General features: G+C 47.0%; 1 protein-coding gene across 1 annotated transcript in view; it reads left to right on the forward strand.

The window, feature by feature from the left end:
* Positions 1-7286: 7286 nt before the first annotated feature.
* pkd1a (polycystic kidney disease 1a) overlaps positions 7287-15784 on the forward strand; it is a 100144-nt gene continuing 91646 nt past the window's right edge. Inside the window, exon 1 of the mRNA XM_035404251.1 lies at positions 7287-7785. Within this exon, the coding sequence (XP_035260142.1) occupies positions 7523-7785 (263 nt within the window). The 5' untranslated portion in view covers positions 7287-7522. The remainder of the gene's footprint in view (positions 7786-15784) is intronic.

Genomic DNA, 15784 nt, shown 5'->3' on the forward strand with positions numbered 1-15784 from the left:
GCAGTGGAGAGGACAGAGGAACTGACTACCCAGGGCCCCAAGGTGGGGGTGGGGGTAGGGTGGGGGTGGGGTGCTCTAAAGGCCTGGACTAATAAGTTTGCTTTGGTCTACAATTTAAAGCAGGGCTATAAGAGACCGCATTTGCAGAGGGTCCAGAATTTTGTCCTGTAACCCCTGTCCCCAGCATACATACACACACACACACACACAAATGCACACACGCACACACACACGCACATATACACACACACACACACACACACACACAAATGCACACACGCACATATACATACACGCACACACACATACACAAGCACACACACGCATACACACGTGCACATGCACGCACAAACACACACACGCAGATAGATGTTATTCATAAAAAACACATTTTCACAGTTTTAACTCAAAACGCATGAGAAGAATGAATAAGCTGTGATTCACCTCAGCCCGATTACAGTCTCTCTCAATCGATAAGAACATTGCTGTTTTATTTAGAGAATAACATCTCTCCCACCTCCCCCCCCTTTCATTTAATGAGATAATCGCTTTGACAGTAATTTTTTTTATGTTTGAGGTCAGGAAGGAAGAGCACGACTAGACAAGCGGCTGAAAGGACCTTGAGTCTCTCACCTGCGCTCGTGACAGCCGAACAGACTCAGCTGAAAGCGAAGTGAAAGAGCTCGCGGGAGTAGCGTGAGACAGTCCACCGTCACGCCATCACCTCGACGTGAAGCTACACAGAAAAACATCTCTGTTCCTTTGATACCCTTTGTCTGACTCTTCAAGGTGTGAGATCACGACATACGCGATTAGAATGTTCTCAGCTGAACCCTGAGGTGGCAGTTACTACTGGTAGCTGAAAGCAACAGAGTTTTATAACACTGATTTAGAATTTAGGGGGGGGGGGGAGAAACCATTCTAAAATACCGTCTTTTAAAAGGATTCATTCAGGGTTGGTTTTCAGTAGCACAGTGGTTGTGTGATGCCCACTTGGAGGAATGGAGGGCTAAGATTTAGTCCCCAAAATCTCTGACTCTGGGAATTAATCATAAGCTCCACGTGTATGCTTAGCACCCAGCTCTGTGAAGTCCTGCATACAGAGGTATAAAAATGCACCTTTCGGTGTTAAATTAACTCTGACAGTGAATCCACCGTTTGATTTCATTTGGGCTAATATAAGGTAAATGTTAAAGCTATTAAATTTTGCTGCGCTTTATTTTAATGAGAACGAGATAAAGAATTTATAACACTAAATATGTTAATATTTAGTGTTATAATATAATACTGGTGACATGTCCTGCCTTTCACCCAATATGTGATGGGAGTGCACAGTTTCCCCGCCGGGGCGAAGCCTGGAAGACCCTGTCTAATGGCCAGTAAATGCGTTTTGGACTCCAGGAATGCACTGGCTGTCTTCAGCATTATTAGAATAGTTGTTTATGCTGACGGCTGGAAGAGCAGTGACTGTGAACGTGCAGCGACTCTCACGCAGAAAATGCTGTTGTTCTCAGTGACATCTAATGCGTACATGCACTTGTAGATGTAAAGAGATAAAAATGAAGGTTATGTTAATAATACTACTGAGACCACTGCTGTGACTGCTATGACGACTGCAACTACTACTGCTACTGCTGCTATCACTGCTACTACTGCTGCTATTACTACTATTGCTACTTGTATTACTACTACTACTACTAGTAATAATAATAATAATAATAATAAACTTCAAAATCCTTTTTGTCTTTTTAATGAAAAAATAGATAAATGGACTAGTAATTCATAAGTAATAATGATATGAAACCACAACTATTTTGGACCTTGTTCCAAAATATCTGTGGTTCAGGGATTTTTATTTTTTTTATTGTGGTTCAGGGAAGTATTTTTAAACGTCTCTGAGAACTGGAGCAAAGCTTTATTTCTCACACCCGCCCACACAGACACACTAGAATCACTATTTGAAGCGAATCTGACATCTGCAGGCGGGGACAGAGTATTGTGCAGAGGAGGGCCTTACCACAGAAGCCACCAAGCGTACCCCTTTATTCACAGACGCGCGCAGAACGCACCAAGCGTACCCCTTTATTCACAGACGCACGCAGAACGCACCAAGCGTACCCCTTTATTCACAGACGCGTGCAGAACGCACCAAGCGTACCCCTTTATTCACAGACGCGCGCAGAACGCACCAAGCGTACCCCTTTATTCACAGACGCGTGCAGAACGCACCAAGCGTACCCCTTTATTCACAGACGCACGCAGAACGCACCAAGCGTACCCCTTTATTCACAGACGCGCGCAGAACGCACCAAGCGTACCCCTTTATTCACAGACGCACGCAGAACGCACCAAGCGTACCCCTTTATTCACAGACGCGCGCAGAACGCACCAAGCGTACCCCTTTATTCACAGACGCGCGCAGAACGCACCAAGCGTACCCCTTTATTCACAGACGCGCGCAGAACGCACCAAGCGTACCCCTTTATTCACAGACGCGCGCAGAACGCACCAAGCGTACCCCTTTATTCACAGACGCGCGCAGAACGCACCAAGCGTACCCCTTTATTCACAGACGCGCGCAGAATGCACCAAGCGTACCCCTTTATTCACAGACGCGCGCAGAACGCACCAAGCGTACCCCTTTATTCACAGACGCGCGCAGAACGCACCAAGCGTACCCCTTTATTCACAGACGCGTGCAGAACGCACCAAGCGTACCCCTTTATTCACAGACGCGCGCAGAACGCACCAAGCGTACCCCTTTATTCACAGACGCACGCAGAACGCACCAAGCGTACCCCTTTATTCACAGACGCGTGCAGAACGCACCAAGCGTACCCCTTTATTCACAGACGCGCGCAGAACGCACCAAGCGTACCCCTTTATTCACAGACGCACGCAGAACGCACCAAGCGTACCCCTTTATTCACAGACGCACGCAGAACGCACCAAGCGCACCCCTTTATTCACAGACACACGCAGAACGCACCAAGCGTACCCCTTTATTCACAGACGCGCGCGGAACGCACCAAGCGTACCCCTTTATTCACAGACGCGCGCAGAACGCACCAAGCGTACCCCTTTATTCACAGACGCGCGCAGAACGCACCAAGCGTACCCCTTTATTCACAGACGCGCGCAGAACGCACCAAGCGTACCCCTTTATTCACAGACGCACGCAGAACGCAGCAAGCGTACCCCTTTATTCACAGACGCACGCAGAACGCACCAAGCGTACCCCTTTATTCACAGACGCACGCAGAACGCACCAAGCGCACCCCTTTATTCACAGACACACGCAGAACGCACCAAGCGTACCCCTTTATTCACAGACGCGCGCAGAACGCACCAAGCGTACCCCTTTATTCACAGACGCGCGCAGAACGCACCAAGCGTACCCCTTTATTCACAGACGCGCGCAGAACGCACCAAGCGTACCCCTTTATTCACAGACGCGCGCAGAACGCACCAAGCGTACCCCTTTATTCACAGACGCACGCAGAACGCAGAAGTTTTGAGGGGTTTTGCGAGCCACGGCTCGTTGAAATGCGCTTCAGGACAACACAGGCAATGGGTCAGAGTGTTCGGCCATACACGGTTTGCTAGGGTGCGAATCGACGTCCCTGATTGGTTGCCTGATGCTGTGCGTCTTCCACGCAGAGCTCTGTAGACGCATATCTGGCACCCCGAACAACAGCGGTAGCCAGACTACCAAAATTCCAGGAGACTTAGGGACACATTTTAAAGCGACCCCTGGTAGCTTTTTGATGCGTCGTGTGTTCGCAAACCATTTCCGGCACATTTGACTTGGGTTCGCGGGGGCGTGGGAACTGGGGTGTAGCTACAAAAGCAAGACTCCCGGAAGTCTGCGGAAGGCTTGGGCTGTGTGGAGCGGTCCGAGGCAGCCTCGCTAATTCGGTTAGGCCTTCCTGCTGTTCTGAGTGCTGCACAAACTGTTCTCTCCTCTCCTCGGCACGTTCAGGTGTAGTGCTTCAGCTGTACACCTCCGCATCACAGAAGGGCCGTTAGAGGCACCTCACCCGCCCATGTCATCATTTTACATTTTGTATTTTTTTGTTTACCGCCGTGACACGAGCAGCGCTCTCGCCAGAGAGGCGCTGCGAGCGCCTGAGGGCTGCTTGAGGTGTGTGGGGTGTGATTCGGGAAGCAGACTGCACCTGTGGAGCCTGCGCCCCCTTCCTGGGCCTGAGGAGCCTGCGTCTGAACAGAGCGCCGGTACGGGCTGTGCTGATGGCCGCCGCGCAGTTTCCCAACCACCGCCTTCATCTCTCTCATTCGCTCCCTCTTTCTCTCTCACCGGCTCTCTATCTCTCATTCTCTCCCTCTCTGTCTTTCTCTCTGTTTCTCTCTCTATCTGCAGGTTTTTAATTTTGTTAAACAGCAACACCTACCTTTGAAATCTGCACTAGTAATGAAAATGGAAGGGGGAGAGGGAGAGAAAGAGAAAGAGAAAGAGAGAGAGAGAGAGAGAGAGAGAGAGAGGCTGTGTTAAATCAACTGTATTAAACTTTGTCACCTGTGATTTACTTGATTTTCCTCTAATGGTACGCTGTTTTGGGCCAATATAAACAATGCAGAATTAACAAGTTAACATGTAGAATTAACTCCAAAGATGTCACAAAGTAAATATTAAGTAAAATAGCCAGTGTTAAATCAGCTCTGATGGAGTATATCACTCTTGGACTTGTCTAACTCTGTTAGAGTTAAATGAACACTGAAAATTGTACTGCGTAGATGGAAAAGATAAAGGGGGGGGGGGTGTTATTTTTTCATTGAGGAAAAGCTGAGCTCTGTGGTCAGGCTGTGCAGGCCCCAGGTACCACAGGCACGGGCTGTTTCTCCAGGCCCTCCCCGAAAAACTAAAGGAGTGCTGCGGAAGGAGAGGATTCCTGCTGGTGTGCCAGGACTGGCAGGCCCGTTACTCTGCGGGGTGGAGGGGGACCAACACAAGCAGCGCGGGGGCACCCCACTCGCGTGGCCCAGCTGGAGATCAGGAAACAGAAACCGAAAAGAACACTGGAATCCTGACTTGGACTGCGGGACACAAGACAGAGGTAGAGCTAATCACCCATCCCCAGAACATGGCTCATAAAAATAGAAATAAATTAAAATTTTAATTTCATGGTGTAAAGCGAAGGAGGCTCCATCTGTGGAAGGGTGGGCCGAAGGGGGGCACAGGTAGAGCTGATCCCCCTCCCCCTACACATGCCTCATAAAAATTTAAATAAATAAAAAATTAAATTTTATGATGTAAAGTGAAGCCGGAAAGCTGGCTATGTGAACCTGCAACAGGAATAGTATGGAAAGTAAAACATTCAGGGTGAAATCAGCTCTGATGTCAGAATCGCTTTTAGAGTAGGCTACACCACCCCTCTAGAACTCATATCAACTCTGAATTAAAAAACAACGCTTTTCTGTAGGAAGAGCCTCAGAATATCTACACGCGTGTTAATACGCAGTGTCTACTGCCGTTTCATTTAACGTACATGTCGTCACTGACACCGTTTCAAAACCAAACGGTTCCCGCGTCATTTCACCCGTCCGGCGACATGCAATACTGAGCGTCCCCTAACGTCGAGTGCACTGTACTGCAAATTCCGCAAGGTCCGTGACATTCTCCGTGCTTAGCTTTTAAGGCAAAAGCTCTCGTTTAGGTATCAATGAACGTGAACTTAAAATACGGTATATGTGGGCAATAGAATGGCAGGTGCAACATACTCTATTGCAATAAAAAATATATAACTCGAAGGCGCTTATGGTTATAAAATATATGAAAACTTCCCCAAAGCTTGCTTGCAGCACCCAGTCACGCGAAAGGCGTTTTTTGTGCCACCATACTGGAACTCAAACTCTATCTGTCAGCCTGATTGAATTCGTAGGCTATATTGAATTGATTTAGAGGCCAATGCGACTCAATATAATTTTAAATGCAGAATAATCACGTCATGTTCTATCTTCTTCCTATATTGGATAGAAACGCTTACACTGCAAGTAGGTTGTTAACGCCGACACCCTGAACATGTCACCTTGAATATGAATTTGAAAAATGTGTTTTTAATACGCCATATCGGTCTGCAAAGTCATGTCTTCATTTCCTTGGAAAACTTCTACTGCTGTTTTGCAATTTTAAAAACTTTTTTTTTCGTGGGCAGATTTGTCATTGTTTCGGGAATTTATAAAGTGCAATTGGATTCAGACCAGTGAATGAAATACGTTCGTCATGTGTTGCAGTGGGACCGGTACGATAATTTTGCAACTTCACTGCAAATTCTGTTTTAAATCACTACAAGTGAAGATTCGTGATCATCACATTTATAGACTTGTTAGATCTGACAGACAAAGGCAAGGCGAGCTGTAATGGCCGTGTAGTTATGGGTCAGTGTACAGCACATTCGAGGGACAGTAGTTAGGCTACCCTCAGCATTCCTGATTGCGCCATGGGAAATGTTTAGGCTACATAACCTCGTTGTGTAACGGATATGATAATTTGTCATTTCTAAATGGTTATACCGAAGAACAGATAATTTTTATTAATCTTGGGTTTTCAAAACCACGCATTTACATTTAAGTTTTTTTTTTTTTTTTTTGCTGACGTTCTCATCCAGAGCGATTTACGATCAGTGCCCAAAGAAAAGGCCTATAATCGTATATAACCTACACGCAGCAATTAATGAGAGTGCAATGGCTGGGCCATATAGGTAATCCCTTGCCACTAGAATTAACACGTTGAATGGCAGGTAGAGTGGTTTCATTTTGTTTTGTTTTTTAATTTGGAAGGGGTTATGCATATAGGGTAGGATAGATAGGAGAAGATGTGGAAGAGGGGAATTCTACTCAGGGTGAAGGGTGAAGTCAGTTGCCATTGACGCTAGCTCTACCTAATCTATTCTTAAATGGTTTAATTAATCAATTGAATTGATGCTATTCTCACTTAATCCGAAAACCATTGATAAATGTGTCATTTCTTTAGGCTAATCCACGATTTTTTAAAAGGTTTATTTCCTAAATGGAAACTCTCGATAATAAAAATGTCATGTTGAATGATCTGAAAAAAATACCGATTGCCAGTGAGAACTTTTGTATCAGAGAAAGTCATTGTTGATGTCCTCCATCATGGTGTAAGTAAATTACGGCTATGCACGCGCTCTGCAATACGCCGTTAACTGGACATCATCAAAAGTGCAGGATTCTGCACTCGGTGAATGTCAGAATATAACAGTCAGTTGCTCTCTATGCCCTAGTGTTGGCAAACAGCATTGCAGCACGCGAAAGGGGGGGAATAAAGGAAGTTCTTCGGAAACTTTAAGCACAGGAGTTGGGAACTTTTTTTCTCCCCTAGAAGTTGAGCTAGTTCCGTTCGACATCAGAAAACGGGGGAACTGTTGCGAATCGGGGGGAAAGAACTTATATTTGCTTTTTTATGCAAACCGTAATAGACGCGGCTTTTCCCCCCAGTCCGAGAAAAATTATAACATCAAGGGCGATGCGATGTGAGTGAGCTATGCCTTATAGAAATGGACAGACTGTATCCAAGCGAAAACATGGCGTCTATTTCTCAGAGTTTGGACTTTTCTCCAGTCTGCTGTTACTCTGCTTCCTCGAAGCATCGGGCGTCTTGGGGAGCGACAGAGGCTGCAGTCCGTGTCCCACCAACTGTACTTGTTCGCTTGTGGGACCCCAGGATTCTTGTGTTGTTAATTGTTCGAACATTGGACTGGACTGGGGACCCGCGGCGGTGGATCTCCCGTCTGACACAAACATTTTGTAAGTATTCATGATGCATTGGAGAACGGGAAAAAGTGGCACGCATCTGTTCGTTTTTTACTTCCATTGCTATCCTGGTCATGCAGGCAGCCGTTAACACCGTGAAAGTATGGAAATCTGTAGAGGCTTTGAATTCTGGATAGGACTGTTTGTGTACGTTGCTAGATTTAATAGAGTCTCCACCGTTACTCTTCAACAAAATGGCAAAGATGATCTAAGCAGGGAGGCGTGCGCCGTTACTTCGCAAGTTCAGACCTAGAATAACGAGTGTTATTGTGTCTAAAAGAAAGACGCCAGTTTTTTCAAATTATTATTTTTTTGTTGTCTTACATGCAATGAGTGAATTAAATGTTCACATGAAACATACAAATTGCTAATACTACTACTACTACTACTACTAATAATAATAATAATAACAATAATAATAATAATAAATAATAATAATTATTATTATATAATAGTAGTAGTATTTGAAAATAAGTATTTTTGAAATTTTTTGAGATTTTTTTTAATTTTAAAGCTACATCACTGGTGATAATTTAAAAACTAAGACTGTTTATTTCCTATTAATTTGTCTATGTTTGACATGCATTTACATACACGAACTACCTCAGAACAAGCGGAAAATATTAGCTCCAGGTACGCAACGTGTAATTAAACAGTTTCAGTAGCCTGCTGAGTACACATGAAATTAAAACAATCCACGAGTGAATGGGCACGCAGTATCAAAACAGTTGTTCAGACTATAGCGCTTGCCCATTATACCACTAAAGATAAATTAACCAATCAATTAACCACCTCTGTGCGTATCGTAAAGGTTTAGTCTTTAACAATTCATATCCGCCAATGCCTTGCAGTTGACTTGCTGCAGCAGCATCATATGAAGATTATGTATTTTTTTCAGTCTGACCAAAGCGCTCTTTCTTTACCCTCCCTCAATAGGGTTGTATAAGAAAAAAAAGAACATTCTGTCCTGCGCAGTCCGACTAGCGTTATTCTGCTCAGATGTTATTGATTTGACACTCTGAAATGGCCTGCCATTAAAAACATGTCTATCACTGAAAACGTTTAAGAGGTTTAAAGAAACATGTGACTTATGGATCTTTGCATATTGTGACGTGTTATTAGCTTGTTATAGCTTTTTAGTAGACCGAAACAGAATACTCATTGGAATAATATTCAAAACACCACGGCTTCTGCTACTACCACAACAGCAATAACTTCTGTAGATTTTTTATATGTTTGTATTATTTCGAACATTTTAAGCCTCTTAATGTTATTTTATGCATGCCAAAATGTTATGGGAACTATACTTTAATAATATTTTGCATCTTACATATAAAAATCTTGCTTCTGGTCAGTGACGGCTCGTTTTCGTTTAAATTGGCCTTTGAGAGCGAGCGCGCAGGCCTCTTTGTAATGGAACGTAATTATGGCTATTCGTTTCTATAGCACGAGCTGGTTAATGAAAGGCTTTTCAGCTAGATCAGGCTCGCTCGTGCTTCTGAAAGGACATGCTTAAAAAACATAATGTTTCATATATTCAGCGTGCACGATCCAAGTCTCACCATACCTTCGTACAGAAACCCAAGGCAACATATATAATTTACAAAAAAGGGCAAATGCTTAAATTTGAATGGCTATTTTAAGTAAACTCTTGGCAGCCAGTATATTTGACATCACTTTTCTGAAAATATTCTAGTTACCGCGACTGTAAGTATGCGTGGAGGATAACAAAGACAAGGAGTGCATTAAATGTAATCCAGAGTTTGTGGTCATTTTTTTTTTAAAAGGATATATATAGAACATTCCTCACATTTTATCCTGTCCTGTACCTTTTGTGTAATGGAAAAGGTAGATAAAGCACTTGGCTTACAGCCATTAGCTGTGTTAAAGAGTAGACTTTTAAATGATAAACCAGCATCGCAGAACGGAAAGGTTAGCTGGGGAGATAAATGATTGAATGAGTTTATCTCGTGTTTTTTCTTTACTCTGACAGCTGTGGCAACCTTGATTGGTGCACTCGAGTTTCAGAGTGTACATTGACTCATCAACCCTGAATTTACACACAAGTTTGAGGAAGTTCTTTATTGTGGATTTTTTTCTTGCAAACTGTTGTTGCTCCATGTGGTGAAGTGGGCTGCGTGGAATTCTCAGCGTTGCTCTTGATTCAGGGGGTCTGATTGGCCGGGCTACGTGTCCGAAAGGCATCACAGTAACACCGCGTGTTCAGTTTTGATTGAATTCAAAACGAATATGAGCTGAAGAGGGACCATATTATGCTCTGTCAGAGTGAAATGCACTCTGTCAGTGTTGATTTCACACTGAACATTTCTTCTGTGCATGGCTTTGTTTTAGTATCATTAGACTCTGTGTGCCTCGCACTGCTAATTGAGCCTATCGTGGGGGCTTGGGGAAATCATTTGTTTTTTTTTAATGCATATGATCATTAGAGACCCAGTTATGACCAGGCCTGGCATGTAATGACCTTCTAATGACCTTGCTCCACGCTGGGCCAGCGATGTTGCCGCTGACGGCCGCCGCATCCCTCCCAGCAGCCACGGGCCGGGCGCCCTGGAGAGAGCGGAGGGCGGCGGTTAAATTGGGGAACTCCGCCCAATTCCCCAAACTCCCTTTGCTGACCTCGTCGGCCGCGCCTCCGCTGCGGGACACCGTGGGCCGTGACGGTCCGCGTGGGACGGTGCGCTGCCGTTCGGAAAAACCCACCTCGAATCGACACTGTCTCCACGCCTGTTCAAAGGGCCTCGGGGTTGACTCAAGCGTAGGCTATTCAGTGAATTTGCAGAGAGCCAGCAAACGCTGCGCAGTGTCATCTGAGCCAAACTCTAACACTGAAGACACAAAGATTAGCTAATTAACTATTTGTATAGAGTTTGCGTAGAGTTTGATCAACAGCTCCACTGGGGTTTAAATCCAGACTTTAACTGACTTTAACTGACTGATTGCTCTCGGTAATATGGCCAAGCCACCTGCCTGATCAGTGTAAGAGTGCAGTGCATTTTAAAAATATTTCCACCCTCCTCACCTTCGGTATATGCAGAAATATAATATAATATTTATATAATATAATAATATATATAAAAAGTATCACCACAGATGATGAAAACTGTGAAAGAGAGAAGGAGAAAAAGAGAGGTAGGAGGAGCCATGAGAGAGAGAGAAGACAGGGCGATTAGGCCGCCATGCGCGATATGTACGGCTCGGAGGAATTAAGGGAGACAAGCCGCGGCTGAAGTTCGGCGCGTTTGCAGCGAAGTGCTCCAGACGGTGCCGTTTCCGTTTTCGCCCCACTGTAAAACAGAGTGTGTGCTGCGGGGGGCTTTTTGGGCCGCAGGAACCCGGGGGCGGGCGAGAAAATCACTGGACCCTTTTTTTTGGGGAGTTTTTTTTTTTTACGCCTCATGCCCCCGCTGAAGCATGGTCTCCTACCTCCCGTTTACTCAAGGCCTGGCCCAGGCCCAGCAGCCCTGGCTCACACACTGCAGAACCCACAAACAAGTCAGCCTCGGCAAGTGTTTTAGTCTCACGTTAAGACTTACATTCATATTTCTGTTACTTTTTTTTTTGTGAAATAAGGTAATATCGCCAAGTGGATGCGACAGTTCGACTCATTTCAACATTCGCCACAAGGGTGAGAAAATCTTGCTCGTCAAGCGAACAATGACTTAGAACAAGCTGATATTTTGTATTGGAGAAGGGGGGGGAAAATCCGATTTAAAATGTCATCACGGGACGAAAGCGCTTGTTGAGACGGACTTGTTTTTGCAGCTCTGGGGTCGTTCCTGGGGGGGGGGGGGGTGTTCGGCACTGCTTCAGCGCTCTGAAATGGGTCGGGCCGGTTTTCTGCAGAACACGTCGGAGCGTCCCGCGTTCGCTCGGCCGCTAAATGGAGCGAGCGCTTGCAGCGGCTTTGGTTTTTTTTTTTTTTCGCCGCTCGATCGGGAGGCAATAACAGCTGGGAAAGGAGTCGTCGTTTGGAGGGGAATTACTAAGTACTGCCTGCGCTTATCGGCGCTCCTTATGGACAAATCCTGCCCCCCCCCCCCCACGGCTTCCAGACCCCTTATCTTGCTCTCCGTCAGGCACTGATGGATGGCTCTGGTTCTCTGGTTTATTCCAAACTCCCAGGACTCTGTACCCTCAAATTTGCCCGAGGTTGTGAGTGGGCGCTGGCCAGCCGGGCACATGAATTGGACTTTTCAGAAAAAAAAATCGCCATAAGCAGGTTATTCGAAATCGAAGACATTTTGGACTGTTTCCTGCTTCTGCGTCTGGTCTGTTCTGTTCAGACGGCCTCCAGCGAGTGCAAAAGCAGTACGGAGCGTGTGACTGATGAGATAGCACAGTGACGATGCGTCTGATTCAGACCAGGGTGTGCTCTGACAATGTCTATTTGAGTGGGTGAGAAGTGAGCCTAGGCAGACACACACATGCACAAGCACTCACACACACACACACACACACACACACGCATAGATACACACGCGCGCACACATGCATGCACATGCACGTACACACTCACACACACAAACACACGCACACACACACACTCTGACAGTAGTGGATGTGTCAGTGGTTCAGGGGCGAGGCTTCCTCATAAAGCCAGTAGTTGTAAACAGTGGCAACGCTCTCCTTTATTAATGCAGTCTGTCTGACACGGCTTTGCTTTTCTCCGTCTCCACGGCAACCCCTCCGCAACAATCGTCCGGTTGCCTGTCCTGGGCCGGAGATCGGATCCTTAAAAATAGAATATTTATAGAAAGTCTTTTTTGGCAGTACACTCAGTCTCTTTGAAGGCCGACAGCTGTCAAACAGAGGCGTCCTCCTTTTCTTCTTCCCAACGCTTTGCTGCTTCACACATTTCTTCTTCTTCTTTTTTTTTCCGGGCCTTTCTGTGGTCGTGTCTCCTTTGTCCGCCACGCCGTTTCGAAAACGCGTTCCGAAAGACAGAGAGGAGGAGAGCGAGAGCGAGCGAGAGGAAGGGCGCGAGGGCTGAGAGAGTGGGGGAGAGCGATGTTTGCAGTGGGCGGATGTTTTGGGCACAGTGAGATGATGTTGTCTGCACGGTCGGGCGATGTCCTGAGCACAGCAGGGTAATGCTCGCGGTAATGCCCTGACATTTCGGGCACAGCTGGGCGCTGTCCTGAGAGGAGCTGGGCACTGTTTTACGCTCACTGAGGCGATGTCTTGTACGCACTGGTGATGCTTTGGGTGTTTCGAGGTGATGATTTGTGCGCAGTGTGCGGTGTCTCTGGCTTGGCGCACTGGTCAGTGTGTCTGGAACAAACACTGCCGTGTGAACGACATGTGTGAACAGTGTGCAGATTATCAGGATACGTGCAGCGTGTTGTCATGAACGTGATGGAATCCAAGCATCCCTGCCAGACAGTGGAAGTATGTTTTTATTGTAAGAACAAGCAGATACTGTACTTTGTAAAATCAATAGTCCTTGTTTTCAAGGATTAACGTGGTTGCAAAAGTGTATGTAGTTTAGATACGGAAAAGAAAACATTGCATGCCACTAATTCTTTCAATTAAAGACTTTATCGTGTCATCCTTGATTAGTGCAAACATCATATAATACATCTTCAGAGATATGTCTGTTTATTTTGTATTTTAATCATAAAAATGTGACTCAATCAGACGGTGGTCCAGGGGGGTGTCACATATTGCGGCGCTTGCAGAATGAATTTTCCTGCTCCCCGAGTTACAGACACATTTACTGCTCTCCTTCTCCAAGTGCCTGGGAAATGAAAGCCCCGCCCCGGCCAATCAGAGGCCAGCGGCCCCGGCTCCTGAAACAGGAGCAGTGACACACTTTGTTCCCCCCTCTGATCCGTCGTCCGTCAGCAGGACCCGGTCCGGGGCCCTCGCCAGGCAGGAAACCGTGCCGTCATGGCGAGCCGGCTGGGCCAAGCTGAACCAGCCTTTACGGCGTCTCCGACCTGTGGGGGGGGGGGGTTTGAGGGTCAGGGGCGATAGCATCTATCCGCGTGGGGGTGGAGGGGGCGGGGGGGGGGGGGGGGTTGTGCACCCTGGGAGTCTTTCGTGAAGTCGTTCCGATCTCGTCCAGGAGGCTCACGCAGCTTTAACGGGGCCAGCCGGCCGAATACGCTGAGCATATGCGGCGAGAAGTTTGTTGTGTTGCCGTGGTAACTGTGCATGATGACATCATTGCTTCATGGACGCAGAGACATTCCGCCAGGGTAATAAATAAAGTGCGTGTGAAGCTGGCTGGACGGGGGCTGGAACGCCCCCCTCCCCCCCTCCCTCTCTTAACACGTGGCACCCCAGAGCTCCCTGGGGAGGGGGATGCTGCAGCCACCCTCCAATTGGGCTCGATCTCCCCCTCCCTCATCCCCACCGCCCTTCCCTCTCTTCCTGTCTCCCCTCATTGCTATCACCCCGGGTGCCCCTGGAATCTTAAACTTTTACTGTTTCCCCCCCTCTCTAAGCCCCTCTCTCCCTCTCTTTCAGAACACTCCTCCTTTCCTGTCATTATCCCTTCATTCGCTCTCTCTCTCTCTCTCTCTCTCTCTCTCTCACTCACTCACTCACTCTCGTTTTGACCAGTCCTCCTTTTGCACCGTGATCCCCTCATCCACCACTCACTCTCCCTCTCCTTCCTCATTTCCTTCTCTCTCTCTCCCTTTCTCTGTTGTTCCCAACTCCTCACTCCTCTCTCACTCTCTCTCTCTCTACCTTCTTCACTTGTGCCTTTCTCCTCCTTCCTCTCGCTTCTATCCCTTTCCTTCACACCTCCCTCTCTCCCAGTCTCAGGAGTTCAGAGGGAAGGCCAGTTCTGTGTGAGTGGAATGAGGAAGTGTGCGTCGGTGAGCCACCCAGGGGTTCTCACAGCAAGGGTGGCATATTTGTGTACCACTTTTTACTAGTTCAGATGCTCCTCGAACCAGACAAAGCCTGTGCACACCACTCCAGATAGGATCCAGAAGCCTGGGCTTATCAGAGCTGTGATCCTGTGTTTCATTTTTGGGGTTTCTTGCTTTTGCCCTTCTCTGTTTTGCAGAGTGATGTAATGTCTTGCCCGGGGTTGTTTTCTGTAAGTAATCTTTAACTGGCCGAAGTGTTTGGTTGAAGTGGACTCCTGGTTCATTATTAACCGCGGTGCGTGAGAGAAAAGCATTTGTCTGTCTGCGGGCCCGCGCTGCAGAACGCGGGCCTGAAAGCGTTATTAATTTCATAAACACATATTCCATAAACATGCGTAAATATTGGTGATCTGTTCGCAAGGCCACACGAGAAGCGAGGCGGCTTAATTGTCACCTGACGCTGACTTTCTCATTTGGGAAAAAAAGTTTTCTTTTTGGGGGGGAAAAAAATAAATATGTAGCTTGTAGCTTCTCGATGTCATAAACCGTGTGCAGCTCTGCGTCTGGGAAAATGTTCCTGCTTTTCTCTTTCTTTTTTTCTTTTCTCTTTTTTTTTTTTTTTTTTTTTTTTTTTTTTTTTTTTTTTTGGTGCACGCATTTAAAAATAACTCCTGCTCCTTCTAAATCAAAACATCGTTTCTCGAGAGTCGGGTTCTCTTCCCGGGGATTTTTTGCGGACGGGCCGGCCTGCGGAGGAGGCTGCTTCGTGTTCCCCTGCCCACGGCCGCCAGAGCGTGACTGGACCCCTGCGCACCGCTAATCCCAAACGGGGCCCTTGCTCGTTTGACTCTCTCTCGAACGTGTGACTTCCTCCTCCTCCCCCCGAAAACCCGACTTACAAAACAGACGTCCCGCCATGTTTCTGCAGACTCGGCCCGCGGAGCTGTTTCGGGTTCCCGGCTCGAGCTCTCGTGCTGGCGCGTGGAAGTCGGCGGGAGGGAGAGTACAGTACCGCTAGTGATTTACTGTGCGGCGCTATTTCGGGTCCTCCGTCCGGTACATTCCGGCGCGCGGAGCCGCGGGAGCTCGCAGAGCGACCTCCTCGACGGACGCCGCCGCAGCCGTAAATCTGCGACGCGTTCGGAGAG

The sequence above is a fragment of the Anguilla anguilla genome, chromosome 2 (genome assembly GCF_013347855.1).
Source record: "Anguilla anguilla isolate fAngAng1 chromosome 2, fAngAng1.pri, whole genome shotgun sequence".
Classification (NCBI taxonomy): Eukaryota; Metazoa; Chordata; class Actinopteri; order Anguilliformes; family Anguillidae; genus Anguilla; species Anguilla anguilla.